Below are 27,858 nucleotides of genomic sequence, written 5' to 3' on the forward strand. Positions count from 1 at the left end.
CTCCAATCCCAGCTGGAGCCAGGGTTTGCCTGGGCATTGCAGGAATGAGGGAAAGGTTTGGGAATCCCAAATCCAGCCCAGTTTTCTAACAAGGTTTTGTGTCCAGGTGATTTTGTGTCCTGATCCCTCAGCCTTGAGCTGCTCTGGATGGGATCAGGAAAGGTCCCGGATGGGCCTTAAGGTGACGGAAGCATAAAAGTCAGTGGTGCTGCTGAAGAAGGGAAGGAAAGGTAAGAATTCCCTTAAAAAGATGGAGAGACAAAGTTATCCCTGCTCCAAGTGCCGTGTCCTGACTGTCCTGTGTGGTGCAGGCATCATCCCATGGGGATAAACCAGAGGATTTTCATGTCCAAGGGAGCATTCCTGCCTTTTAGCACCCAGTATCCACTAAAACAATGTCCAGGCACCTGGAGAGAATCAAACTGAAGACTACAAGTGAGAAACAAGTTCTAAAAACAGTTTATTAAGAGCAGATTTTTTTTTTAATATTATGGTAAAATTGCATTATTCAAGAATAAGTTACTTGTACAGTACATACAGAAACAATATATAGAAAAAAAATTACTATACAAGAAGAACTTTTCTGTGCAGGTGAAAAGTAGAACTTTCAAATTAATACACTCCCAACAAAATTGTTGGCTTTAATCGTCCTGCTGAAGGCTGAGTTAGGGAATACAGAGTCACCTCCCTGCCTCTGGGAGCTGCTGGGGAATGCTGGGGCTGTTTGGATCCAAGCTAAAAGTTTGGAATGCTGGATGACACCGGGGTCTGGTGGTCCAGGATCTTTTCCTAGAAGTTTCACCCCAAAATAGCTTCAATGCAAAGGGATGGGTGAGGAATGGTGGTGTCAGTGTTGGTACCTGCTGGGAGGGAGGGAGGGAGGGAGGGAGACATCCACTAATGCTTCATGGCAGGAGCTCCAGAACCCGACACCCCTGGGGACACAAAGGCCACCAAGCAGGAGTGGCTGGCAGCAAAGAGGAAGAGGAGGGGGAGGAATTCTGGCAGGACCCAAGTTTTGGATTGTGCCCCAAAACCAAGTCCCTGCTGTCACAGAGCAAAGGCACTGCGTGGTTTTCATTTTTATTGCTAAAAACTGTCCTGAGGAGCTGGATGAAATGGGGCTCCCCATCCCAGCCTCTCCTGGGGGAGGCCCTTGGGCAGGACTTCCAGCCCAGCTCCAAGAGCTGCTCCTGTGGCTCCTGCCTTCCTTGGGTGGGATCCAAACTCGTGTCCCACGTGCCCACCTCCAGAGCCAGGGCACAAACTGGTGCCTGCACCTCACCAGGGGCCACCTGCCCTTGGCTTCCCCTCCTCCCAAAACTCCCCCAAATGCCAGGAAAAGCCCACAGGGGCTGAAGAACCAAACCTGCCCAGCCCTGGGCTCTTCTCTCAAGTCACAAGAATATAAAAGAATCCTGCAAATCGCTTCTATTCCATGGGGTGGAATGGCTTAATGCTCCTTGCCCACTGCTGCAGTGCAGAGGAGTGAGTACCTTAGGGCTGCAGTAACGTGCTGGCAGGAGCAGAGTCGTGCTCTGACCTGTGTCACAAGGCAGATGTTTTCTAGGAGAAATGGGATTTCAAACTCAGTTCCCCCTGGGAGCTTGGGAAATAGCCCAAAAATCCCCTCAGGTCCTGCTGCAGTGGATCTGAAATGAGGAACTGGCGGAGCTGGCAGGGCTGGACAGCCCTCGGCTGCCTGTGGGTGAGTTTGGGGATGGAATTGGCTATTAAATAATCAGAGGGACTCTCCCACTGGTGGGGAGAACAGTTCTCCCCCACTGGAGTTTGTTTGCATGGGGGAAGTGGCTGATAATGAACCCAACGTGTATTTTACTAATCAAGCCCAGCAATTTCCATTTAAACTGCGGAGAACCCCCTTGTAATTAAACTGCAGGTTAAAAATACCACATGCACACGCATGTTTCAGTTCTGGCACTGGAACAATAAAGTCCTGGCGTGCCAAAACAACCCACCCCAGCAGCATCTGATTTATCTGGCAAGGATTTCTCTGGATTCAGCTGGCAGGGGATGTGAATAGCACTGCCTTTTCCCAGCCCGTCCTTTCTTTGCAGATGTCGGGAGATTCGGGTGATTCCACCTCGCCTTTTGGGGGAAAACCCCTTTGAAAGCAACTCCCTGAAGCTCAGGGGGACTAAAACCAGCAACCTTAGCAAGATTTAGCACATCCCTGTGTTTTCCAAGGCTTTGGGAAGCGGGCAGCAAGCGAGGAAAGGAAACAACAACTCGTGCTGTGCTGTCCCCCCTTCCCTTCCCCATCCCTATAAATGCAAGAGCACGGGGAGTTATTTATGAGCCTCGGAGGGAGCTGCCTTGCCTGGCACAAGGCAGCCCTGGGGATGTGCTCCTGCCTCTGGCTGCAGCCTTTGTGCTGCTCCAGGGAGGAGAAAGGGATGCGGATACAGCTGAGGAGGACAGGGCTGGCTTTGTTCCTCCCTCAGCCTCTCCGGGGCTGGCAGTGCTGCAGGACCAGTGCAATTTGCTCTTAATGCTCCAGTTTCAGGCACAAGTGTAGAGAAAGCAGGGGGAAAAAAGCCTTTGCCTGCTCTAAATGCACAAAGCCCAGGAGAGAGCAAGAGCGAGCAATGGGGAGGCACAAAAGGAAAACCTAAATGGTTCCCGTTTGTCTCAGCCTCATACTTTGATTTATAAACCCAGATTTTCTCTCATGGTTGCTTCCTGGACTGTTTGGCCCCAGGTATTTTGGCCTTGCCCTTCAGCTCCTGACCTTGTCTCCTTGGATGTGGGCTCACCCAGAACCTGCAAAGCCTGTCCTAGAGGCTGGGTTTTTGTGGAATTCCCTAACTCAGCCCAACGAGGCTTTGTGTTTGCTGGTTTTCAAATTAATTGCTAAATGTTAATGCTCCTGAGGGCTCCCACCTGTATTGCAATTTCAAGGAAAATAGAAATAAAAATGCTTTCTGTAAGGCAAGTTTTGTATCCGAAATCCCAGGGAAGGCTGCGCTGGGAAATCTGGAAGTTGAATACTGTGAACATCCCCTCCTGTGTGGCGCAACGGCTCCAGCCCTTCCTCTTTCCTAAAATAAAGGCAGCTTCTCAGAAGTGCTTCCTCTCTCACGGCTGCCCCAGGCAGGTGAAGCAGCCCAGGGGGCTCAGGAACAGCAGCAGAGTTTGGGGACAGCTGGGGGTCCGGGGGTGATGAGACCCAGGGACTTGGGACCCCAAATTTGGTCCCCAGGGACCCCCATTGCCTGCAAGAGGCTGTTGTGGAGCTTAAAATGCCACCAAGCTCCTGTTGACATGGTGTTTTGGGGGCAAAAAGGCAAGCAAGAGTATGAGGGCTCTTTAAGGGGAAAACTGACTTTAGATTTGAGCCTAAAATCACTGGGATAAAATGGTTCCATCACTGGGATAAAAACCCATTCACCACAGGGGTAAAAAGCCTCCATCACTGGGATAGAACCCATCCATCACCAGGATACAAAGGGATAAACCCCTCCCTCACCAGCAGGAGAGGTCTGTGTCAGTCTCTGTGTTAGTTCTCAGCTGGTGCCATGGCTAAGGATGGAGCAATTAGTGTTCAGTCTCAATCAGCCGGGAGAGCAGGATGAGGATCCCTCTGCCTGGCGCAGGGAGTGACCACGGCTGTGCTGGGTTCAAAAGGAAAAGCAGGAAAAAGCCAGTTTTTGCCTTAGCTGAAGAAAAACCCCAAACCCTGCTCACCACCTTTTGTGGGAGCTCAGCTCAGGTCGGGCTTTGCTGGTGGGTTCAGCAGCCAGGGCAGGAGGATGAGGCCTGGAGCAGCAACTTGGCAGTGAATTTATAATTATTCTTTTCTTGTTATCCTGGGTTTTTTTAACTTCCTCCAATTCCGTGGGTGTAACACAAGCCCCTGGTTCCTTGGCTGGGTGCTGTCATGTCAGGGACAGGCAGGACACCGGGCACGAGCGGCGTTGTGTAAACAGTAACGAGAAAGCTTCGATAAAAACAACAAAAAACCAACAATAAGAGGCCCTTCAACAGGCCAACGAGAGGGAGCACACCCGTACAGGAGTGAAAAATTACCCCCTTCCTTGCGAAAAATACAAAAATAATCCCTAACCAGAAGGAAGAAACAGGTACATTCTTTCTCTCGATGGATCCCCCAGAAGGTCTCCAGGATTTCTCCACCCGAAAGTGCATCCCAGTGCCGGCGCCGTGCTGGTCACAGTGGCGTGTACTGGTTGTCGATGGCACGGATGTGGCCCCGGCCTGGTGCCTCCACCTCATAGTCCGAGTCGCGGGGCCGGGCCGCGGTGGCCGCGGTGGCCCTGGCCGGGCGCAGGCTCTGCGCCAGCTCGGCCGGCGGTGGCACCAGGTGGAAGATCTGCTCTGCTGGGGGACCCCCGGGGGGCTCCTCGGGGCTGTGAGGGCAGGAGGAGCTGGTGGGGACGAGGCTGAACTCGGGGCTCCAGCCTGGAAAGGGCAGCGGGAGGGGGACCGTGGTGCTGGAGCCGGGAGCTGCGGGCAGAGAGGGGAGATGCTGGTCAGGGGGATGCTGCTGTCACCCCCTCTCTGGGGAGCGGGGTGCATCCCATGACCCCCCCGCAGCCGGCGGCTGGGAGCAGCTTCTCCTTTCCCAGAAGGGGAAGTTGGGAGCTTGGCAGTCACCTTTTGTGCCGCTGCCCCGAGGCTTCCGCTTCCCCACTCCAGGAGCAGCCAAAGGGCCCAGCTCTGGCCAGCCCCGGGACACCCACACCCAGCCTGGGCAGCTCCATCCCTGCATCCCGGGGGAACACCCTCCTTCCCGAGCACCTTGTGTCCCATGGGAATAACCCCTTCCTCCACTCTTTGTGTCCCATGGGAACATCCCCCTTCCCTTCCCATCACCTTGTGTCTTATGGAAATGTCCTCCTTCCCTTTCTGCACACCTTGTGTCCCACAGGAACATAACCCCTTCCCAAGCACCTTGTGTCCCATGAGAATAACCCCTTGCTGCAATCTTTGTGTCCCAGGGGAACATCCCCCTTCCCTTCCCAACACCTTATGTCCCATGAGAAAATGCTTCTTCCCTTCCTGCACACCTTGTGTCCCACAGGAACATCCCCCTTCCCTTCCCTTCCCTTCCCTTCCCTTCCCTTCCCTTCCCTTCCCTTCCCTTCCCTCCCCTCCCCTCCCCTTCCCTTCCCTTCCCTTCCCTTCCCTTCCCTTCCCTTCCCTTCCCTTCCCTTCCCTTCCCTTCCCTTCCCTTCCCTTCCCTTCCCTTCCCTTCCCTTCCCTTCCCTTCCCTTCCCTTCCCTTCCCTTCCCTTCCCTTCCCTTCCCTTCCCTTCCCTTCCCTTCCCTTCCCTTCCCTTCCCTTCCCTCCCCTCCCCTCCCCTCCCCTCCCTCACCCTGTGCCTGGGGCAGGACCACCACGTAGCTGGAGAGCCGCACGTCGCAGGCGGCGCCGCACTCCAGCGGGATGGGGTAGCGGTGGAAGTGCTGCAGCATCTCCAGGATGGAGGAGAAGCGGAGGTGCTGGACCCGGCACTGGCCCCGCTCCGTCAGCGCCAGCCGCAGGTGCTGCGGAGAGGAGCAGGGACCTGTCACCCTCCCTCCATTCCCTCCTGGTGGGGATATTTGGGATGGGGGACACTAAATGGCGTTGGCATTCCCAGCCTCTGGCTCCCTGGGGATTTTGCCCCCTGGGAGAAGGGCACCAGCACACAGCAAGCATGGAGGCAGAGAGCAGGAGGGCACCTCCCTGGGGTGGGATGCGGTGGGATGGGGGCTGTCCCTGTGAGATTCCCCTCCCCATGCCAGCCCTGTCCCGCCCGTACCTTCGCTCTGCCCTGGAAGTTGAAGGTGAGCACGTACTCGCCGCGGCGCGTCTCGCTCTGCCGCACCAGGAACACGCCGTGGCCCTCCAGCCCCCCCAGCTGCACCAGCTGAGCCGCCTTCACCCGCGAGATGGGCCCGTGGAACCAGGGGCACGAGGAGAGGAACTGCTCCATCTTCGGCCCCGCCGCCTCCCCCGGGCCCCCCGGAGTCGCCCCTGCCAGGCACAGGGATGAGTGTCCCTGGGAAGTGTCCCTGGGAAGTGTCCCTGCCCATCGCCCCCATCCTCTCCCCTCTCTGTCCCCACCTCGTGCCATCTGGGGAAGGCCAATCAGCCCAGCCATGGCAGCACGTGGTGACCCCCAGTGAGGGATACTCTGTCCCCAGGGTCCCCTGGGTGTCCCCAGCTCACCCTGGCTGACGGGGTCGGTGCTGGTGACAGGGCTGGCGGCTGTAGGGTCGGGGTGTCGGCACGTCAGGAGCTCAGAGTCACCTGTGTCAGACCTGCTGGGGACGGGAGGAGCAGGCTGAGTGCTGGCAGTGGGACACAGAGCCACTGTCCCCACCCCCGGGCTCAGGGACATCCAGCAGTGCTTACCCCCTGCGCACACACTCCCGGATCTCGGCCGTCCAGCAGCTGAGCTGCTGCTCATCCCCTGCCTCAAACAGGATGTCGGTGGCATTGGTGACCTAGGGGACATCAGAGAGGGACATGAGGTCTTTAGAGAGAGAGAGAGATGTGCATCCCCCACCCACCCACTTGGGGACCCCAGCAGGGACAGCGCATCCCCCACCCTGCACTCCACATCCCCCTGTGCATCCCCTGCCCGGATGGGAAGAGGAACTGAAATTTGGCACGGGAGCTTTTGGGAGCCCCAGAGGGTGGGAAAGGCCTCGGGGGTGGCTGCAGACCCTTTCAGCAGGTCCTACCTTGAGGACAAAGGTGTGGAGGTTATCGGGCATCTCGAGGCGTGTGCACCTCCTCACCTCCTGCACGGCGGAGCAGGCGACGAGCAGCTTGGGCTTGGAGCCCTGTGAGGGGAAACACAGAGCCTGGGCTGAGCCCCAACTCCCCCACACCCCAAAACACTGCCCCAACCCCAAAACACAGCCCCACACTCTCAAACACTGCCCCACACCCCCAACACTGCCCTAACCCCAAACACTGCCCCACACCCTCAAACACTGCCCCACACCCCCAACACTGCCCTAACCCCAAAACACTGCCCCACACCCCAAAACACCGCCCACACCCCCAAAACACTGCCCCACACCCCAAAACACTGCCCCACACCCCCAAAACACTGCCCCACACCCCCAAAACACTGCCCCACACCCCAAAACACTGCCCCACACCATCCTGCTCTGCCCCATCCAGGAGCACAGCAAGGAAATACCCGGCTCTGCAGGAAATACCCCAGCAGCAAGGAAATACCCTGTGTGGTGAGGAAATACCCCATTGTGGTGAGGAAATACCCCTCACAGCACTGCCCAGTCACTGTCGGGGCACCCCAGGGGGGCTGAGTGACATCCAGAGCCATCTCAGGGGTCCCAAGGACCCTGCAGTGGAGGGATGGGTGGAGGAGAGGAGGGAGAAGGGGGTTCCCAGCGTGGCAGCACGTTCCAGGGACGTGGCAGCGATGGGGAAATTGGGGTGCAGGCAGGGAACATCCTGCTCGTGGCTGCGAGGGTCAGTGGCCTGCCAAGAGCTCCCCAGCGGGTTTGGCACTGACACAGGCATGTGACAAAATGCTGAGCAAACACTTCCACAAGGGCTAAAATATCCCTGTGGCAGCTTTCGGTTCCTCAGGAGGCTGCAGCACGTGGCACAGGATCCGGGGTGCCAGGGGGGAAAAAAAATTACTGAAATGGGCAAAAAATCACTAAATTGGGCAAAAAAAATCACCCAGTGGTGCTGAGTAACAGAGCCAAGGCTCCATGCTCAGCCCCACAGCCAGAGCCATTCCATGCATCCAGGCAGTGCCACCACGTGCCAGGCTCGCTCATCCCCCTGTGCCAGGCTTGCCACACAACATTTTGGGCTGGCTGTGACTCACACAGTGGCTTCATCATCCCATGGGATTCTGGTTCCAGTGTCCCTCTTCACTCACACTGTCCCTACACAGCGACAGTGCCCCGACACCCTGGGACACCCCCACAACAGCATTGCCAACCAAACTGCCCAAATTCTGCCCCGAGCTTGTGGCACTCACAGCAAACCCACCCCCACCACGTCCCCAACCACCTGTATGACACTGAGAATGTCCCCAGCGGACACTTCCTCGGTCACCCAACCACACCACCTTTAGCTGTGCGCTTTTTTTGCTTTTTTTTTCCATCCCCCTCCTCCCTCCCTGCCTCAGCACTCGGTGTTCTCTGGGGCCGGAAACGCAGCAGAGAGGGATCAGCCCTTATCAGCCCCGAGAAGAAAGTTCTTAGAAGTCGCTCGTGTACGGCGTCATGCACGGGGCTGGTGACACCGCGGTGGCTCCGGCAGCCCCGGGCCCGCTGGTGACAGAGATTGCAGCTGTGCTGTGCTGCAATCACTGTCACCGGGCTGCCGTGAGGCGCCGGGGCTTTAATCCCGAAGGAATTTGGTTTTTCTGCCACCTTCGGAACGCAGCCGTGCCCTGCGCAAAGTCCTGTGTGGAGAAGGTGAAAGGACCTCTCGTCCTGGCCCCATTCCCACGCGGGAGTTGTGACGTCCAGCGTGGCCCTGAGCGGGTTTTATCAACACCCCAACCACAGCGCTGGGGTCGGCTTCTCGGGAAACGGGGGAATTCCAGGAAAAGGGAGTTCTGCGAAGCCCCCTGCGTCTCTCGGCGTGGAGAGCACAGCTGGAGCGTGAAGGGAGAAGGAAATGATGCAGCACAGAGATAGGGTGCCCGAAAAACCAGGCTGGCTTCGGGGAAGTGCCTACCACAGGCACGGTGCCCCCGCTGCCGCACCTGACCGCAAGATGCCCTGCTCGATGCGGCCGGTACCGGGAAAGGGAGTTCTCAGTAACCAAAAGTGCACACTCAACACGCCAAGGGTTCACCCACGGGCTCCTTCTCGGCAGGAGGTGCCCCAGCAGCACTGCAGGGATGGGTAATGCCTGGCTCAGTGTGCTCAGGATGGGGTGGAATGTTTAGGATGTTACAGGTGTTGCTCTGGCTCAGCCCAAACCCCACCAGCTTCCATATGGAGATTGCCCCACTGAATCTCCAGCAAGGATATTTGGGATTGATGGTGTTTTTCACAGCAAAGCTCCTCCCAGCTCGCCCAGCTGTGCCAGGAATGCTCTCCCCACGAAGCTGTGAGCTGCTGCCACGAGGAGCAGGTCCTGTCTGGATGCTCAGGGGACACTGAGGGTGCCGGGGGAGCTTTTCCCACTCAGGTGAGGGGGAAGGTGACCCTCCAAGAACGACAGTGGCATGATGATGACAGTGGTGGCAGTGGCTTGGTGGTGATGGCAGTAGTGCAGTGATGACAGTGGTGGCCTGGCAGTGGTGGCACAGCAATGACAGCAGTGCCATGGTGACAGTGGCACAGTGATGATAACAGTGGCACAGTGGTGATAACAGCGGCACGGTGACGACGGCAGTGCCGTGGTGGTGATGGCATTGTCACAGTGATGCTGGCAGTGGCACAGTGACGCTGGCAGTGGCTGGGCCGTCAGGCCAAGTTCGTGCAGAGCAAATCCTTCGAGAGCACCAGGAGCTGCCCCCGGCCCCTCCACGCCCGGGGGTTTCCCCACGCCGGCTCTCGCTTCCACCCTGAGTCACCGCGGGAGGTGGGGAAGTGCCTGAGCCCTTGTGCAAGGTCCCCAACAGATACGGGCGAGATTTGTCACTTCTTGTAAATCACTGTGGCCCTTACGCAAGGGACAAACCTCAGCCAAGCTGCAGTTCCAGGCCTGGCTGTGCTGGATGGACACAAAACCATATCCTGTGCCTGCAGCCCTGGGGGAAGCCGTGAGGTTCTCCAGGAGCATGGATACACACAGCTGCTCTCCAGGGAATGCTGGGTGAACTGGGTGGGAAACATGCCCTGGTGCCAGGGCAGGGCAGGGAGAGGCAGCAGGGCCCTGCAGGGCTGCGAGGGCTCCAAGGGTCCTGCTGGAGAGTCAAAGTGCCTGCTGGAGCAGCCATCATCCTCAGGAGTTTGCACCGAGGCTAATCCCAGCCTTCTTCCTCGGGGATTTTGTGTGGCAGGAAATCCCACAGGTGGTTTCCCTGGGGAGTTTCACCATTGTTAAACCCAACGTTCATCCTTGAGGGCATTGCACCATAGATAATCCCAAAATGTGTCCTCAGGGATCTGCACCATGGCTAATCCTGGTGCTCATCTTCAGGGATCTGCACCATGGCTAATCCTGGTGTTCATCCCCAGGGATCTGCACCATGGCTAATCCTGGTGTTCATCCCCAGGGATCTGCACCATGGCTAATCCTGGTGTTCATCCCCAGGGATCTGCACCACAACCACTCCAGTTATTCATCCTCAGGGATCTGCACCATGGCTAATCCTGGTGCTCATCCTCAGGGATCTGCAGCTGACTCATCCCTCTCTCCAGCATCCAATCCCAGTGCTCCAGGGGAGTTGACAGCACAGTTAATCCCGGTGCTCTTCCTCAGGTGTTTGCACCACAGCTCATCCCAAGGGGCGAGGTCCACCCTGGACAGCCCCTCTCAATGCTGGTTTTGGGGACTGGGACTGGAATCCCACTGCTGCAGGGACCCCTAGCTCAGCTCAGCTCCCCGGGCCCCAGGGTGACACATTCCCAAAACATTCCTGCCTCTCTGCAGGTGCAGATTGCTCAACTGGAGACCTGACAGCAATGAGCACCATCCTGGCTCCATGCTGGGTTTGGGGAACTGCAGCCTGGAGGTTCCCCGACCCTCAAAGAGGAACACAGGAGGTGATTCCCGCTGCTGTGCGAGCTCAACATCCCCCACCCCGTCACCACCCCCCAAAAAACCCTCTCTGCCCACCGCAGAGCATCCTCCACCCGGCACACAAAGGAGCCTCCAGCACACCCTGTCTCCGAGCACCCCGCGGGCCCTGGCGGGGGACAGAGCTGTCCCCGAGGGGACCGTGCCCGGCGGTGACAAGAGGCACCGTTGTGCTGGCCCGAAGCGCTGGCTCGGGGGTGGCCTGGCCACAAAGGTCCCTCTGTTCCCGCTGCGCGCGGCTGCGAGCGCCGGCGAACGGCGGCGGGGGAAAGCACAGCCCCGAGCCCCCCGAGCCCCGAATTCCTTCCAAATTAACCCGGGGTGCTGCAAAACAGCACCCCAAGAGCCGCGGGGTGGGATCTGGGGGGTCCAGGAATCGCCACCCATGCCTGGACCTGGGGGTTTCGCTGTTCTTTGATCATCCTCCCTGCTCTGAATGAGCCAATGTTCCCAAACTCCCCAAACCTCTGCAAAACCCTAAAAACCTTTCAACGACCCCCAAAACCCTGCAAACCCCACAAAGCTCCCCAAACCCCGCAAAGCCCCCCAAAACCCCGCAAAGCCCCCCAAAACTAGCTACCCCAGCAGCTCACAGCAGGGCTGAGGGTAATGGGGGCTGTAAACAAGGTCTGTAAACAGTCAGCTTTCACCAGACCCTTGATTTTTAATTTTTTTTTTTTAATTTATTTTATGCCAGATTCGGTTCCAGCGTGGGCTGCTTTAATAATTTCCTGGAATAAATAACGAGCATGGAAAGTAAACAAGGTGTCTGCGTGCAAGTGGGAGCTGCTGCAGCCAGGACTGAGTCACCCCAAACCTCAGCCCCACAGGAATGAGGGGGTCCAGCACAGCCTCTGCAGGCTCCCCACAGTCCCTGGGGTGTCCTGGGATTTTTCCCAAGGTTTTGCATCACCCAGGATGATGGAAAAGGTTCAAAAGGCCACATGGGAGCATTCAATCCCACTGGATGGGTATTTTCATTCCTGCCCCTTGCCCGGGGCTGAAGAAGTGAGTTTGCCCAAAATGCTCATTTTTAACACAATCCCAAAATGACATTGAACACCACAGAGCCCACCACAGACACTGGAGCTGGGACCTGCCTGGTGGGAAGGAGCAGGGTCCACCCCAGCTGAGCCCCCACCAGGGCTGGGATGAATCCTTGAATCCTTCCAGACCCCGCGCTGCCTGCGCAGACTCTCATAAATATTTACCTTTGAAAGAAGCAGCTCTCAGCCTCGAAACAACCACATCCTGGGCCGTGAAAAGAGAGAGAGAGAGAGAAAAAAAAAAGAGAGAAAAAGGGGGAAAAAAGAGAGACAACCACCCAAAAAACCCCCACTAGGCATTTCACACCAGCTGTGGGGACCCAGCACCCACAGCTCTTCTCAAGCAATGCATTCCCTGAGTGCTTTCCCAGTCCTTTTTCCTGTGGTTTGCCCAATATCTCCATTTTTTGCCCACTTCTCAGCTGGCACGTGGTGCTTTCCACCCCGAGCAGCTCTGCAGCATCCCTGTGAGTGACACTCTGATAAGCAGGGCGGGCACAGCAGCAGGAAAACATCCCCAGGAAGGGCAGATTTTAAAGGATGGGGTAAAAAGGATGGAATCCTTCAGAGCCCAAAACCCAGAGTTCAATGAGGCAGGTATTGGGGTCCAACCTGCACCCTTCCCCTCACACCCCGGCCCTGGCAAGCCCCATCCCAGCAACAGTTTCCAAAACAAGAAACTCTGCTCTTCAGCAATTAACGCTGGGGCTGTGGTTACGCTGCTAAAAGTGTTTTTTCCGTGCATGACCAAGGATGGAAAAAGTTGTGGTTAATAAATGACAAATAACCTTTGTCTCCTCGCCCTCCCTCCCACCCCCCTCGATACCCAAAAACAGAGCCGGGGGGGGAGGGGGAAGAGAGCAAAAGTCACCACCAAAATCTCACAAAGCCTTCGAAGAACAGAGAGAGCAGCGAGGGACGCGCCCGCCCTGCCCTGGGGAGAGGCTGCCCGGGGGTTTTGGGGCAGCTCCAGGTGCCTTCAGGGGAGGTTTTGCCTCTCCCAAGGGATTTGAAGGACACCCAAACCCCTCCAGGGTCATGGCAGCAGTTTTCCCAGCTCCTGGCTGTGTGGTCTTTGGGGTTGCCAGGAGAGGGATGCGATCCTTGAGGGTGCTGGGAGCAGGATCACAGAAGCACAGAATGACACGGGTTGGAGGGGACCTTCAAAGGCCACCCGGTCCAACCCCTCTGCAATAAGCAGGGACACCAACCAGATCAGGATGCAGCCCCTGGAAATGCCAAAAAAGGGATGCAGTCCCTGGGAATGCCAGGAGAGGGATGCTGGGAGCAGGATGTTTGGAGAGGGATCATAGAAGAGCAGAATAGTTTGGGTTGGAAAGGATCTTGAAAAGTCAACGAGGCCAACACCCTGCAGGGAGCAGGGACAACTTCAGCTGCATCAGGACAGGATGCAGCCCATGGAGATGCCAAGAGAGGGATGAAGTTCCTGGGAATTCCAGGAGAAGGATGCCATGAATGGGAGGCAGCCCACGGAGATGCCAGGAGAAGGATACCAAGAGAGGGATGAAGTCCCTGGGAATGCCAGGAAAAGGATGGCAGGAGAGGGATGCGGTTCCTTGGGGATCCAGACTGACACAAACCTGTCCTTTTCTGGACCAGGGACGGGATGATGGGACACTGAGGTTCTTCCCACCACTGGGAAAACTCTTCTCAAGGTGTCCCAGGGAGGAAAATTCCCCCTCCACCACTGCCCTTCCTTGGCTGAGTCACTTAGGCCACCTTTGAGCAGCCCCAGGAGGAGCAGGGATAGGGAATGGAAACCAAAACACTGGGATGTGCCCCATCCCATGCCTGGCCAGCTGCCACTCACGGCCCCAAGCACCAAAAATCGGGGACAGGAACCTGCTGGCTCAGGAGGTGGCAGTTCTCAGAAACCAGATTCAGGTGAAAGGTGTAAAAAAAGAAAAAAAAATTAAAAAAAAAGAAAAAGAAAAAAGAAAAGAAAAAAAAGGAAGTCAAAGCAGCCTCACACTGAGCAGAGATAAAAACGCTGCTCCTCCCGTGGCTCCAGCAGAGATGTTGGAGCTGTGGCAGGGGCTCCAAGGGCTTTCTCCGGAAGGAGCCTTCCCGGCCAGTCCCGGCGTGCCATCAATTTGTGGGGCGCCCTGGATTTCATTAAAATGCTATAAAGAAAGCAGCACAAATGCAAATCCCATTTCCCTTCCCCTTCCTGTAAAAACATCTGGTCAACAGAAACGGCTCGGGACATTTCCGCTGCGAATCACGGCTTTCACGGAGTTTGGGATTCGGCCATAGAAGAGGAATTTGGGGCTCAGCTGAGGAAAGGGGCAGCCCCAAATTGTTTCAAGTGGTTGAAATTTATGAAGGTGGAGAGACCTCAGAGGTACTCAATCCTGAAGGAACTAAATGGTGTGGGAGAGGAGAAAACACTTAATGCTTCCAAGGAAATCAGGGAGCATTGGTGAGCATTGCCCTCATAACAGACATGAGAGAATCCACCTGGGGGCAACTCCAGGACCATGCCCAGGTTTTCCTGTGCCACATATAAATATAAATAAAAAATTAATAAAAAATATATTAAAAAATTATTATATATATTTCATATATAGCCATATATACATATATAAAATATATTTTATATACAGCCATATATACATATATATAATATATATTTTATATACAGCCATATATACATATGTATTTTATATAGCCATATATACATATATATAATGTATATTTTTATATAGCCATATATACATACATATTATATTTTTTTTTATATAGCCATATATACATATATATATTATTAGATAGACAGAGCCATATATACAAGCACTACAGGCATTCCAATATCCCTCTATTCCAGCTCCTCCTCCATACAGCATCATCACCTCACTCTGCCCTCGGGAATGTCCCCAGGGTGGGACTGCCCCCCAGTCCTGTGCCCTGCAGCCAGGCAGTGACCCTCTCCCAGGACAGATCCCATCATCCCCAAATCCCTCCACCCTTTTTGCAGTGCTCGAGGGAGGAGGGAGCGATGCCAAAGCCAAGCCAGCTGTGGCTGAGAGCATGGGAGCTGCTCCCTGTCCCAAAAATCCTCATCCCTCCTCTGGCACAGGCCTGGGGCAGGGGATGCCCTCTCCAGGCAGTGCCACCGGTATTGCCACATCCTCCAGCACAGCTCCCTGACCCTTCACCCAGCACAGCCACCCAAGCAGTAAATGGGATCAGGGCTCTTCAAAGCCCCCACTCCCTTTGATGCCAGGCACGTTATGGGATTAAGCTCAGAGGCCTCATTGGAGCACCAGGAGGAAGGGGGGGAATGAAATAAAAGCTGCCAAAAGCAGCAGGACCCCCCTCCTTTCCCCACACACCTGCCTTTTCCAAGGTCACTCCAAGGGGAGGGATGTCTGGGGGCTTGGCTGAGATGAAATTTCAATTGCATCCTATTATTTACAGGGTGGAAAGGGGGAAGGAGGAGAAGGAAGGGGGAAGAAAGAGGAGGAAGGGGGAAGGAAGAGGAGGAAGGGTGTTTCCAGGCAGACCCTGAGGGCAACCAACCTCCCAGTCCACAGATCAGTTGGAGGTGAAAAATCTCAATAACTGATTTTACAGTTGTTTACTTAAAACCATCAATTTTCTATGGTGATCAACAGCATCCTCAAATCAGGAACAGACCCATGAGATGGGGGAAAGGCAGTGGCAAAGCCCTGGGAGCGGGAGGATGGAAAGGAGGGGGCTCCTCACAGCCATTCCCAGGGGGTTGTTGAGTGTTATTTAGTTATTTTTAAGGAAAATAACCCCCCAACAAACTGCTCTGTTCTCGCTGCTCTGTGGTTTGCCCCATGCTGGGTTTGGGGAGTGGGAGCCACCAGCACCGTGGGGGATTTTCCACCACCCCCGGAATTCAACCGCAGTTACTGGGAAAGGGTCAGGATTGATTGTGCTGTAAAGGAGACAGGAGCTGGCCCTGGCCCAGGGAATTGGAAAGGAAGGAGCCGCCCTGAGAATATTTGCACAGGAAGCAATTTAATCCAGAGACTTGCAAAATGCAGCAAGGAACATCCCCCCACTTCCGCAGGCCTGGCTGAGAACCCCCCTGCTCGGGGCTCTGGGGTCTCCAGCCTCGTGGGGATGTGGAGCACCAGGAAATCTCCATCCCACGGAGACTGCAAGGAAAAATGCTCAGAGCATGGGGGGAACGTGGTCAGTGTCTTGTTTGAAGTGTCTCCCACCCCTGGGTCAAAGCTGGGCAGGGATGTGGGGAGAGGAAGAATGTGCTGGGCTTGCTTCCCAAGGGGGAGGGAAACAAAGAAAGAAAAAGGGAGAAAAGGAAAAAAAAGTGGGGGATAGGGAGAAAAAGATGGGGGTAGTAAAAAAAAAAAGGGGGGGGGATTGAAAAAAGAAAAGGGGAAGTGAAAAAAGAAAAAGGAGGAAGAAAAAAAAGGGGAGAAGAAAAAAAAGGATAAAATATTTTAAAAAAAGGAAAAGGGGGAAAGGGAGAAAAGGGGTGAGGGAGGGAAAAAGGCAGTGCTTTCCAGCTGCTGGAGCACCCTCCAAGTGCCCCAGAGTGCCTCTGACCTCCCTGTGCCCCGGGATGGGGACACACACTCCCACGGGGACAAACAACTGCAACCCTTGACATGACGGAGCAAAACCAGCTTTTACTTTCAGATGTTACAATTTTGATGTTGTTTCTTTTTTCAAATATTTAATATTGGAGTCGTTTGACGGAAATAGCAGGAATTCAGCCAGCTGCTCCCTGACCCTGCTGCCCTGAAGGCAGGGACAAGGCTCCAGCTCTACCGGAGGTTTCCTCCTTCCAAAGCACAAGTTTGTCATCAAAGTTAAACGAGAACAAAAAAAAAAAAAAAGAAAAAAGAAAAAAAAAAAGAAAATTCATCCCATCATGCCTCTGCAAGTCCTGCCATGTGGAGGAACTGTCTTTTTACAGATTGAACACCCCAACTCCCCCCACATCACTCCCCACTCCCTCACATCCTGCATCATCTCCACTCCAGCCACGTCCCAGCACCACGGGAGCTCCCTGCAGCAGCTGAGAGCTGAACTTCCAGTCACAAAACTCCTTACAAAAACTAAAACTGTGGGTCCCACTGGGAGCAGAGAAAGGCACAGAGCCCAATTCCTCTTTTCCCTTTCCTCTCCCAGCTTGCCCAGGCGAGCAGATGCTCAGGTTGCTAAAGCCAGAGCACAGGGTGAATTTGGGGTTCATCAGACTGGGTTGCCCCACACCTTGGTGGAATGAGGCTGGGATGAGTGGGATGGAGGCCACCAGCCTCTATCCTCAGCTCAGAAGGCAGACACTGTGCTCCCAGCTGGAAAACCCAGCTCTGGAGTCCCAGCAGGGAGAAATGCAATGACACATTGACCGACTGCAGCAACTAGCAGTCTCAGCCTCTCTCACTCCCCACACAAGACCCACAGGGGTGGCTTTGTCTCCTTCTCAGAGGTATTAAACAACAAGGTCCAGCCTCGTGTGGCTGCAGCAGGGGGAGAGCAGTGGCAGAGCAAACCCATCTGGGCCCCTCGTGGTGAGAAACACTTGTGGTGAGAAAACCCTCGTGGTGCTGGCTGCACCGTGGCCCTGCTCCTCCCTGTTGGATGCTCTGGCATCTGGGCATCGTCCCTAAATGAGGGACCCGCAGCATCACTGGCTGGAACAGGCAAGAGGAGGCAGTTCCTTACCTTGGGCGGGTCGAAGAGCTCCAGCAGGAATTCCTCGGCGTCGGGCGGCCCCGCTCGCCGCAGCACCAGGCGGCAGCGCTGCCAGCGCGTCCCGCTGTCCAGGGAATTCTCATCCAGCAGCCCGTACTTGAGCAGCCCCTCCTTGCGCACCTCGGGGGGCTGCTCCCGCGACAGCCCCCAGGGCAGGATGCGCTTCCCCAGTCCCGGCTTGAGAGCCGCCTCGGCCGCCTCGCCATCGGCGTCCCCGGGGAGCGCGTCCGAGGAGCGGCGTCGGAAGAGGCTGCGCCAGCTCCTGCGCAGCTGGCTGAGCGAGAAGGGCCTCCGCGCCGGCCCCGCCAGCTCCTCCGAGCTCCAGGACTTGCGGAGTCCAGAGGGAGCAGCCTCGGCAGCTCGGGCGGGCTGCTCGGGGCGGGCACCGGGCTCCGCCTCGGCTTTGGTGGCCACCGTGCCCAGTGAAGCATCGGTGTGCCGCCGGTGCGTGTCCCGGTAATCCCGCGCCGGGCCGGCGGGCAGGATGCGGAGCTGGCTCATGGCGATGCCCTCCTTCACCTCGTGGCAGAAGTACTGCTGGAAGAGGTCGGTGAACTGCACCGAGAAGTTCTCGGCGGCCAGGAGGTCATGGTGCGGGTGCTCGGTGGCGAAGCGCAGGTAGTGCCGCGCCAGCTCCTTGGCGGTGCTGATGGCGTGCAGCTCGCAGAACTCATGCCAGCCCCGGGGATGCGCTGGCGTGCCGGCCGGCAGCGAGTGCCCATTCATTGCCGAGGCTCCAGCGAGGCGGCCGCGCTGCAAGACAGAGCACACGGGTGGTCAGGGCAGCCCCAGGGTCCCCATGTGTCCCCCACCCCGCCAACCCCTGGCTGGAGTGGCCATATCCCACTTGGAATGTGTATCCTCAAGGCCTGGGGAACGCTGTGGTCGACGGGTCCCACTCTAAGCTGCCTCATTCCCATAAATTCACTGGAAATGGCCAGGGGACAGCTGCTTCCCAGCAAGCAGCACGGCCATGTGATCAACCAGCAGCGGCCACGAGGGACCCCGAGCCCCCAGCCCCGCCGCAGCTCCTTTACACGCCCATCCCCACCTGGCTGGGCCGTGCCTCAGTTTCCCCACCTGCGCGGTGGGGAGCGGGCAGGTCCCGGCGCGGGGCGTCTGCGCGGCTTCCTGCCAGCACAGCTGCCTGCAGCTGCCCGCGGGGACGCCTGGCCCGGCCACATCCGCTCGCCTCCTGCCAAGGCTCCGCAGCGCCGATGGGTTTCCCTCCAGGGACCGATTTCAGCGGAGTTGATAAAACTGGAACGGGGGCGGGAGGGGAGGAAGCAACATGAAAAGCTGCAGAAATGCAGGGATGGAGCTGCCTCGCTGCCAGATCCTCCCGGCCCCAGCGGCCGGAGAAGAGGCGGCCGCGCTGCCGGGGCTGCCCGGGGTGAGCGCGTTCCTGAGGGGATGCTGTGCTGCCTGCGGCACCGAGGAGCTGCCGGGCTCTGGCAAACCACGCCGTATCTGTGCCCCCGGCAGATTTCACTGCCAGGCCAATCTGGCAGCACCGTGGCTGGCACGGCGTGCCCGGCTGAGCCGGCAGTGGTGCTCCCCAGGGCCGGCCCCGCTGCTCGCCAGCGAACCTCGTGCTCGCCCGGGGCACTTATCGGGGCCGTGCACTCCGCTCAGGAAGGAAACATCGGCCAACCCACCCGGATCCTGCCGCGCCGGCACAGGCGCTGCCGCCTCCCCGAAACTCCAGCAGCAGCACCCCGGCTGCTGGGAGGCGAGGAAAAGCGGATTGTATGTGTCAGGGGGAGGAAAATTTACAAAAAAAACCCACAAAACAAAAACCCTGAGGGGCCAGGAGGAAGCGAGAGGGCGATGAGGAACGTGCGGGCACGGGGCATCGTGTTTGCAGCCGGGGCGGCGATAACGCCGGGAAGCGGGGCTCTATCTCTGCCCACCCGCTGCCCTGCCGAGCACGTCCCGCCAAGGTTGCAGGCGAGGGGAGATGTTATCTGCCCCCCGCCAGCCTCGCCTTCTCAGAAGAGCCGCCCAAAGCTCGGGGCCGTCCGGCGCCCCGGCAGCGCGGGGCATGCGCCCGCCGCAGCCCGGCCGAACCCCCGGCAGGGCCCCGTCTATCAGCGCCGCCAGCCTGCCGGTGACTCAGCATCCTCCGCAGCGCTCCCGCTTCCTCCCGGCACCCGGGAATCGCCGCCGCGCCGCCCACGCCGCCGGCACGCTCGGAGGGATGCTCCCGCAAAGCGCGGAGGGAAGCGAGGCGCTCATGCGGACGGCTGCTCGGGCAGGTGGGAGAGTCCCAGGGTAGGGAATTCACCTTCCAGGCTCGCTTCGTGCCAGCTCCGGGAGAGGTTTGTGGCGCGGGAAAAGCCGGGCTTCGTCCGTGCCACGCGGTGGGAAGCAGCCGAAGGCCGTCTCCAGTAGCAACGTGCTTTTCCAGCCCGAGGATGGGAAATACTCCCCAGCGCTTCCTCCTCCCAGCACGGGCACCATGCCGACCTCGCTGCTTCTGCCTGGCACACTTCCCACGTGGAAAGAGCTATCCCGGGTGAATCCCTGCTGGAGTTGCCACAGCAGCCTCCTGCTCCTCTGCTCAGCCCCAGGTTTCAGCAGCAACATCCACAGGGATGCGAGTTCCCGCTGCTGGGTGAGCTTCCCCCTGCTCCAGCCCGCTGTGTTCCACAAAGCTGGAATCCAGCAACCAGTGGCTTTGAGGCAGAATTGACATTTTATTCCTCATATGTTCCCGTGAGGAGCTCCTGGCCATCCTGCAGGTCAGAAGAAGGACTTCTGATGGCTTCAATCTGCTCTGAGTGGAGAATCCAGCCCATCCTTGCACACACCACGGACCAGCTGGGACTGGGGGGCTTCCATCCCTGCCGGCTGCTGGAAGAGCTGCATGTCACCAAGCCCGCCCCACCTCGGGGCTGTTTGTGGGTGCTGAGGTTGTTTTGGGGTGCTGGGATTGTTTTGGGGTGCTGGGCCAGGAACTCGAGGAAGAGCAGGACGGGATGGACCGGGCGCGGTGGCTTTGATGCGGGCTGGGACAGCGAGCTGGGGCTTGTGCAGGATCCAGCCCTGCAGCCCAGCCACCCCCAGCAGCTTCCCTTAAACTCTTGCCCAACCTGAGCGCTGCTGCAGCAGCAGTGCCAGCACCGACCGGGACGGGAATCCGCGCCTGGATCCAGCAATGGGTTATTTGTCCCAGTAAATGCATTTGTTGTTTAATTGCAGCCAGAGGAGCTGGCAGCACCAAGCAGTGCCAGGGCAGTGCTGAGAGCCAGCGCCCAATCCTGCCACCCACTCCCAGGGGATGAGCATTCAGAGCCAGCTGGCCTCGCCACGGAGGAGCTGCCGGATCCAGCTCGCCACCTTCCCACCATCCAGGGGTGTGGAGGTCACCCTCCAGCACCCAGCACCACAAAGCCGGCCTCGAGGGGAAGTGTGAGGGAGCAGAGCCCACGTGGCCGTGCCCTGTGCCCAGCCCTGCTGTGCATGTGCAGCACCACCACCCGAAAATGAAACCGGCCCCACTCGCCGCCAGTTCCACGGCAGGAAAACGCACGCCAGTGACGTGAATAGGAAATGTGATTGATGCGCCGGCTCTCCCAGAAATAACTGTTCCCAACTGGAGGAGAAGCGTCCGGAGGCATTTGCATCTCCCTTTATAAGCACAGGAATACTCGAAACTCATCCCAAGGACTATTTTCGGGAGAGGGAGAAGCGAGGGGCTGGGAGACGCCCGCAGCTCCCCACTTCCTGAGTGGCAGAAATACAAAGTTCCCACAATCCCAAGAGCGGGAACATTGTTCCTTCCCAGGATGTCCTCCATGAAAAGAGCTATTCTGAGCCGGCTGCAGCCTTTCTTGGCACGGCCCCGCAGCCGCTCCGAGGCAGCTATAAAAGGCCAGGTTACAATGAACGGCACTTTTCAATGGAACTGCATCTGGCACGGCGAGTTCGGGGGGACGCAGGGCCCTGGAGGGGGGCTCGGGGGGATGCAGGTCCCTGGGGGATCCAGGCAGCCACAGGTGGGCTTGCAAGGGCTGGGTGATGCAGAGCCTCCCTCCAGGATGGGGATGGTGCAGCCCCATCTGCATCCCAATCCCCCAGAGATGGCGGGTGCTGGAGGAACATCTGGATGCACCCCTGGATTGAGGGGGACAGGCAGGGTGCTGCAGCCATTTGGGGGTGGGCATGGAGATGCTGGCACTCAGGAAGGCAGGAGGGGTTGGTGAAAGGGGGGTAGGTGGGGAAAGGGTCTGGCTGCAGCCTCGGGATGTGGGATACACCCACGTATTTAAAGCATCACTATAAAACAGCCAAAGCCAGTGCCAGCCAATCCACAGCAGAAACTGCCCAGCATTGTCCTCCTCTTCCCTCTGGAGCAGCTCCCTGTGCTGGTGAGGATCCTCTGGGTCTCACAGAGGGTGATGGCACAGCACCATCACTCCCTGTGACCCTCTAGCTGTGTCCACACAAGCTGGAGAATCCCACGGGGTCTCAGGAGTTTCCCTCTCTCACTTTTGGCTGAACCAAGCCAGCAAGTTAAAAAGCAAGAAAGGAGCAGGACAGAAAGATCCCCGAATTCCACACGTGTAGGAAATCAGTTTAAAAGCCAGGGTGGGAAGGCAGATTTTGCCCTCCTTCTCCCCCTTTCTCACAGGACATACACACTCCTCTCATTTCACTCCTCCTGGCACTACACAACTTTCTATATTAGAGACCCAATGTGGCCTTAATTTACAGCTCTGTGTGGACTGAGCAGCACCACAGAGCTCTGGAGATGTGGGTGATGTTACAGCACTTCAAATCCGATTAAAGTTCACCTGCTTGGCTTTCCCTGACCACTCCAACAAGACAGACAGGATAGAGAAAACCCAAACCCATCTCAGGTCAAATGCAAGCTCCACGCTGGCTCGGCCCGCAGCAACCCACCAGCACAAACAGCTGTGGCCAGCCCAGCTCCCCAAAAAACCCCGAGCCTGCCTCCATATCGTGGTGTCTGGCACCTCACAGCCGGGTTTACACCATCACACTCTCCTACACCCACTGCCTGCGGGGAAAAGCCCGGCAGTGGGGTGGCCTCTTTCGACAGGGCTTGTTTTGTTGCATGAAATGAATCGCTGCGGTGTAGGCGTGGGAGAAGCCGGGTGCAGGGAGTGCTCCTGGGGGAGCGGCTGCCCGGGGGTCCCTGGGGACAGCAGGCAGCAGCTGAGCTCCCAGCCAGCCTGCCTCGCCACAGCAGCCCCCCGGGGATTGCTGGATTTGGCCCTTTCTCCTCTCCGAGCTGCGGCAGCACCACAAACCCCAGCAGCGAGGAGCGCTTGCACTTTCACTTTGTGGCACCCACTGGGATTTGTCACACACCCTCACGGTGCCCATCGGTGCCATGGGTGGGTGGGTGTGGATGATTTGCTCTGGCAGAGGATGGAAGAGCCCTCAGAAGCCACTGGCACTCACAGCCCGACCTCATCAACACAGCACAGGGTGCTGGCAGACCTGCAGCCCTGTGGGCTCTGGTGAAACCAAACCAGATCTTACCAGAGGCAATAAATATGTAAAAGTAAGAGAAAATAGAAGAAGCTTTGGGGAGGGGAAAATGCACAGGGATGAGTGTCTCCTGCCCCAAAAAAAAGTTAAAAAGAAATCCAGAGCATTGTTCTAGTCCCAAACAAGTCAAAGTGAAACCTGCCCCTAATTCCGCAGGCCTTTAAACACCAATCCCATTTCCTGCCAGCAAATCCAAGAGCAGCGAGGACATGCAGGAGCTGGCAGCGCCAAGTCCCTGCACAGGCCACCTCTTCCTCTGGCTGCAGCCCCACAGAGCTCCCAGGCCACCAGCCCACAACTCCAGCACATCTTGAATCAATTTACAACAATATCGAAATCGCAGCTCAGCAACTCATCCTGGTTTCCTTGACAGTAAATCCCAGCCCGGGCTGCAATGACCGTGTCACCGCCATGAGCCAGCGGGTCCGGGCTCTCCGTGGGTGACCCTGATGGGGTTTGGCACAGGCAGCACTGGGCACGCTGGCAGGGCATGGGAAGGCTGCGGGGATGCTGACCGCTGGTGCATCGGCCTCGTGCTCCGAGCCCCTGCCAAGCCACGGGGCCAACAAAGTCTGCAGGGAGCAGAGAGTCAGAGGAGCTGCTTGGCAGGCTCTGGGTGGCAGCTCTGCTTGGCACTCACAGCGGGCACAGGGGCAGAGGCGAGGCATGGCCCCCTCGGGCAGAACAGGACCCCACAACGTGGGGCAGGTGGGCATCACCCCACCGGTCCTGCACCCTCCCAGAGGGGTCACCCCCACGGCAGGGGCTGCAGGGGTCCGGGGAAGGCAGAGGAGAGGAGCAAGGCTGGCTCCCTGCATGCTGCTCCCTGCTCTGGGATCTCCAAAATACAGATGCTGGGAAATGGGGCACGTCGAGGGATCCCAAAAGAAGGGGTGCTCTGGGGTCCCGTGGTGCTAGAAGGAATGGGGTGCCCAGGATGGGGGCACCCACAGCGGAACAGAGCCCCTGGAGCAGGGAGCGCCCACGAGGAAAATGGGACCACGGCTCCCCACGGGCGAACAGTCCCTGGAAAGAGGCAGCCCGAGGAAAGGGCAGGGAGAAGGCTGTGCCGCACAGAAATGGGCTGAGGAAGGGGCTGCTGTCCGAGGGCTGGCAGAGGAAGGGGCTCACGATTCCGGAACGGGTGCACCGGAGTTCCCCGGGCGAGAGAATCCAGCCCGGGGCTCCCGGGGCAGCTCCGGGGGCAGCGCAGGAGGAGCGGCCGCCTCGCTGCTTCCTCCCGCCGCTACTTTCGCTTTGCAGCGGCCGCTTCCCGGGGCCGCCCGTCCCGTCCCGGTCCAGCCCGGCCCGTCCCGGTCCAGCCCGGCCCAGCCCAGCCCGGTCCAGCCCGTCCCGGTCGCGGTTACCTGCAGGAGAAGGCGTCCGGCTGCCGCTCGCCCATGATGGAGCCGCGGAGCGCCCGGGACGGGGCGGGCGGGACGGGGCGCACGGCTCAGCACAGCACGGCACGGCTCGGCTCGGCTCGGCTCGGCTCAGGCAGGAAACCGGGGCAGGCGGCTCCGCATTTCCGCCGGGCGGAGGCGCGGGGCGCGGACCCCGGCCCCGGACGGGTTATGTAAAGCGGAGCGGCGCGGCCGGGGGCGGAGGCTGCGCGGGGGCGGAGCGGAGGGGCCGCCCCGTCCGCTTGTCCGACTGTCCGTCCCCTCGTGTGTCTGTCCCTATGTGTGTCCGTCCGTCCGCTCGTGAGACTGTCCCTATGTGTGTGTGTCTGTCCGTCCGTCCGGCCCCGCGGGCGCGCCCGGCTCCGCGCAGCTCCGCGCCGCCCCTCCCCGCTCCTGCCTTTATCTTATCGCATCCGCGCCCGCGGAGCCGGCAGCACAAACAGCCCGGCCGCGCTCCCGCGGTGGATTTATTTTTAATTTTGACACATACGTGTTTAGTTTCTGTGACTTTTGGAATGTTTTCTCCGTGGATTTGGGGGTGTCCGCCCCAGCCCCCCGGGAGGCGGGAGGGAGCCCGAGCGAGGGGCTCTTGGAGGCTCGGGAAGAAAATGCCCCCGTTCCTGTTCCAGCTCCGAGGGCTGGGACCCGAGGGACCTGTGCGGTGGCAGCAGTGGGCCAGATGCCGTCTCAAACCCTATTTTTCATAATTTTCCAAATTGTCTTGTGGCAAAAGGCAGCGCAGGCTGCTGCCCACGTCCAGCCAGAGCGGATCAGGACACAGGGCTCAGAGTTGTCCCACACGGTGGGCGAGGGCTCCAGCCGTGACAGAGCGGTCACAGTGTCCCTGGATCCCGAGCAGGGCTGGGAACTGCTGTGGGTGGACACGGGTCAGGCTCAGCCATCCTGGTGCCATCTCATCCCAAGGGAGCAGGGGCCCCACGGCAGCGCCGCAGCCACCCACTCTGCCGTGGGAAATGGAGCAAAAAAATAAACTTGCACTGCACCTTTTTCCAGTAAAGGGCTGGACTGTGGTCTGTACTGTCACATCTGTGCCATTGACATCCCCCACTCGTGTGCCAAGAGCTCCTACAAAGCTGTGTCTGGAATGGGACAGAGGGACAAAGGCCACTCACATTGGGCAGGAAAAGTCACGGCAGAGCAGCCGTGGTGGTGCCCAGGGTCTGGTGCCCTCCAGCATGCCAAGCCAAGGAAGCCCGGGGATGTGGCAGCTGGGATTTCACACACTCCACACAATGGATTTGTGGGTGTTGGGAAGGTGGAAGCTGCAGGAATTTGCCCTTGGGGAGTGGGCTGGGGACGCACTGAGCCATTTGTGAACATCTGCGTGTCACCCCTCCTCCGTGGTGCTTTAAACACAGCTCAGTTGTTCCCCCCATCCATTCCCAATCCACCTTCCAGTGAAGAAACGACCGAAATGCAAACTCCGTGCTGGAGCTGCGCCACCCCTGGACCACGGCCGCTTTGGCCACAGCCCTGCTGCCCTTCTGCAGCCTCAGCAACCCCCCCGGATCAGATCTGAGCCATAACCCCGCAGCCCCTGGGGCACTGCCAGGGATCCAGGTGACTCTGCACCCAACCAGCCCTTCCCAAACCCCACAAGGAAGTGGCTGCGAGCAGCTGACATGATAAAATCTTACCTTGAAATCTGCTTTTTAATTCCTCCTGCCGTTGCTTTATGCATAATTGCACCTTCTGGCCCTTTTCCTGAGATCGGGGGAGCGGCCGGCGGATCCGGGTGCCTGCCCCCCTTCCCGCGGGCGGCTGTCCCAGCTCCCAGCGCTCGCACTTTTCTTTATCAGCTTCATCTATGTCAGAAGCGCCCTCTCAGCGTCCTCAGCCCCAATGGCCTGAGATTTCTCTTTTGTTTTGCTTCCTGTATGGATTTTCTCAGTCCCCAACTGCTAATTCACTACCCCCGACTTCTGCTTTTTTTTTTTTTTTTTTTTTTTTTTTTTGTTTGTGCATGTGGAGCTGCGCAGATGCTCTTAAACACACACACACTCACTCAGGCGCTGCTTCCCTTCCGCTCTGCGCTGCCCTCAGCTTTTAACCATTGCTGCTTTCTTCTGCTGTGTAAAAAAAAACTTCACCGGCTTCCAGCCGTCCTTCCCACCTCCCTCTTTAATTGCTGTGCTCTGGCCCATTCTGTTTTCGGGACGAGCGGGGCGGGTTGGAGATGGCTCGTTCGCACATCTCTAGGTGGGATGTGATGGGTTTCAGGTGACCTCTCCCACCCCACACCGAGGTATTGTCCGTCCCACCCTGCCCGGAGGGGGCGACCGCATCTGGAAACGCTTGGCTGTGAGGGTCTGTGCTGAGCTGGAAAATGCCCCCCAAAATCTTCTCCTGGCTTTTACGTGTCCCTTCCGAGGGCTGGCTGGGGGGAGATGGTAACGCAGGCGGTGATTTGGGGGTGGTTGGGCTGGTTGTGGAGGGGGTGCTGATGGCCAGGGGGGTGCTGATGGCGCGGGATGGAGGCAGTGGCGGAGGCTGGCTGTCCCCTCGTCCCCGCCGAGCCCCGCCGTGGCCGGGCTCCCGCCGCCCTCTCCCGGCCCTTCCCCGCGCTGCAGCCGCCGCCTCCGGCCGGGAGGGGCCGGGGCAGAGCGCCCCGGTGCCCGGCTGGAGGCGGCGTGGTCGGGGAACCCCGCGGGGGAGCGCAGGGGGCCGGTCCCGCACCCCGAGAGGCGCCCGCCCCACGCCCGCGTTGCGGTGGCAGTCAGGATTTGTTCCCCTTGAACGCCAAGGCACAGCTTGGGATCCATTTGGGATCATTCTCTGCCGGGGACCCGCACAGAGCCGGGTATCCCAGAGCCCCCGGTACCCCCAGCACCCCGGGATTCCCGGCACTAGGGTGACTCAGAGCTCCCGCTGCCCTGGCTGAGCCCACAGCACCCGCCGCTGTGTAATCACAGCAAGTCACCGGTCATGGGAGCAGCTGGAAGCAGGGGCCAGGGGCATCCCACGTCCAGAAATGCTCCTGGCACCCCCTCACCTCCTTTCAGACCCTTTTCTTTTCCCTTTTCCTCTGCTGTCGGGCAAGTTCTACACAGGAGTTCATTTTTCCATTTTTCCCATCACATTTGAGGGGAAACTGAGGAATGGGGTCTGGGCTCCTTGCTGGGGGGATGCTGGGGGACAACAGGGAAAATATGGAGCTGCTCAGAAAGGGAAGTCCTGCAGCTGGTGCAGCCACATGTGACTGTCCCAAGAGAGACCCAATGGGAAGAAAAAATCCACAGGGGAATTTTTTCCGTGTTTTTGAGGAATTGGGAAGATTTTCCAGAGCAGCTGTGGAGGAGGAACAACCTCTGCACGATGAAAACGTGGCTTTGGAGTCCCAGGAAAGGAAAGCAGAGTTGGGAGCGCTGCTGCCTTTTTCCAATTAGCTGAGCTGCTCTAATAAAGATATTGCTTCTCCCCACAGCCCT

General features: G+C 58.2%; 1 protein-coding gene across 4 annotated transcripts; it reads right to left on the reverse strand.

The window, feature by feature from the left end:
• Positions 1-436: 436 nt before the first annotated feature.
• SH2B3 (SH2B adaptor protein 3) lies at positions 437-26,726 on the reverse strand. 4 transcript variants are annotated; one of them, XM_064392413.1, is made up of 9 exons: positions 24,374-24,700; positions 19,771-20,339; positions 17,454-18,236; positions 6,714-6,815; positions 6,382-6,473; positions 6,196-6,290; positions 5,786-6,000; positions 5,357-5,528; positions 437-4,485 (listed from the first exon to the last, which is right to left on the reverse strand). In XM_064392413.1, the coding sequence occupies exons 3-9, from the start codon at positions 18,207-18,209 to the stop codon at positions 4,190-4,192; spliced, it is 1,728 nt and encodes a 575-aa protein (XP_064248483.1). In that variant the 5' UTR covers positions 18,210-18,236; positions 19,771-20,339; positions 24,374-24,700; the 3' UTR covers positions 437-4,189. The 4 variants fall into 4 exon arrangements, with proteins under 4 accessions (XP_064248483.1, XP_064248482.1, XP_064248484.1 ...); XM_064392412.1 differs by lacking the exons at positions 19,771-20,339; positions 24,374-24,700 and adding an exon at positions 26,068-26,726; XM_064392414.1 differs by lacking the exon at positions 19,771-20,339 and having other exon boundaries at positions 6,196-6,287.
• Positions 26,727-27,858: the final 1,132 nt, after the last annotated feature.

This window comes from Passer domesticus, chromosome 17 (genome assembly GCF_036417665.1).
Source record: "Passer domesticus isolate bPasDom1 chromosome 17, bPasDom1.hap1, whole genome shotgun sequence".
NCBI classification, from domain to species: Eukaryota; Metazoa; Chordata; class Aves; order Passeriformes; family Passeridae; genus Passer; species Passer domesticus.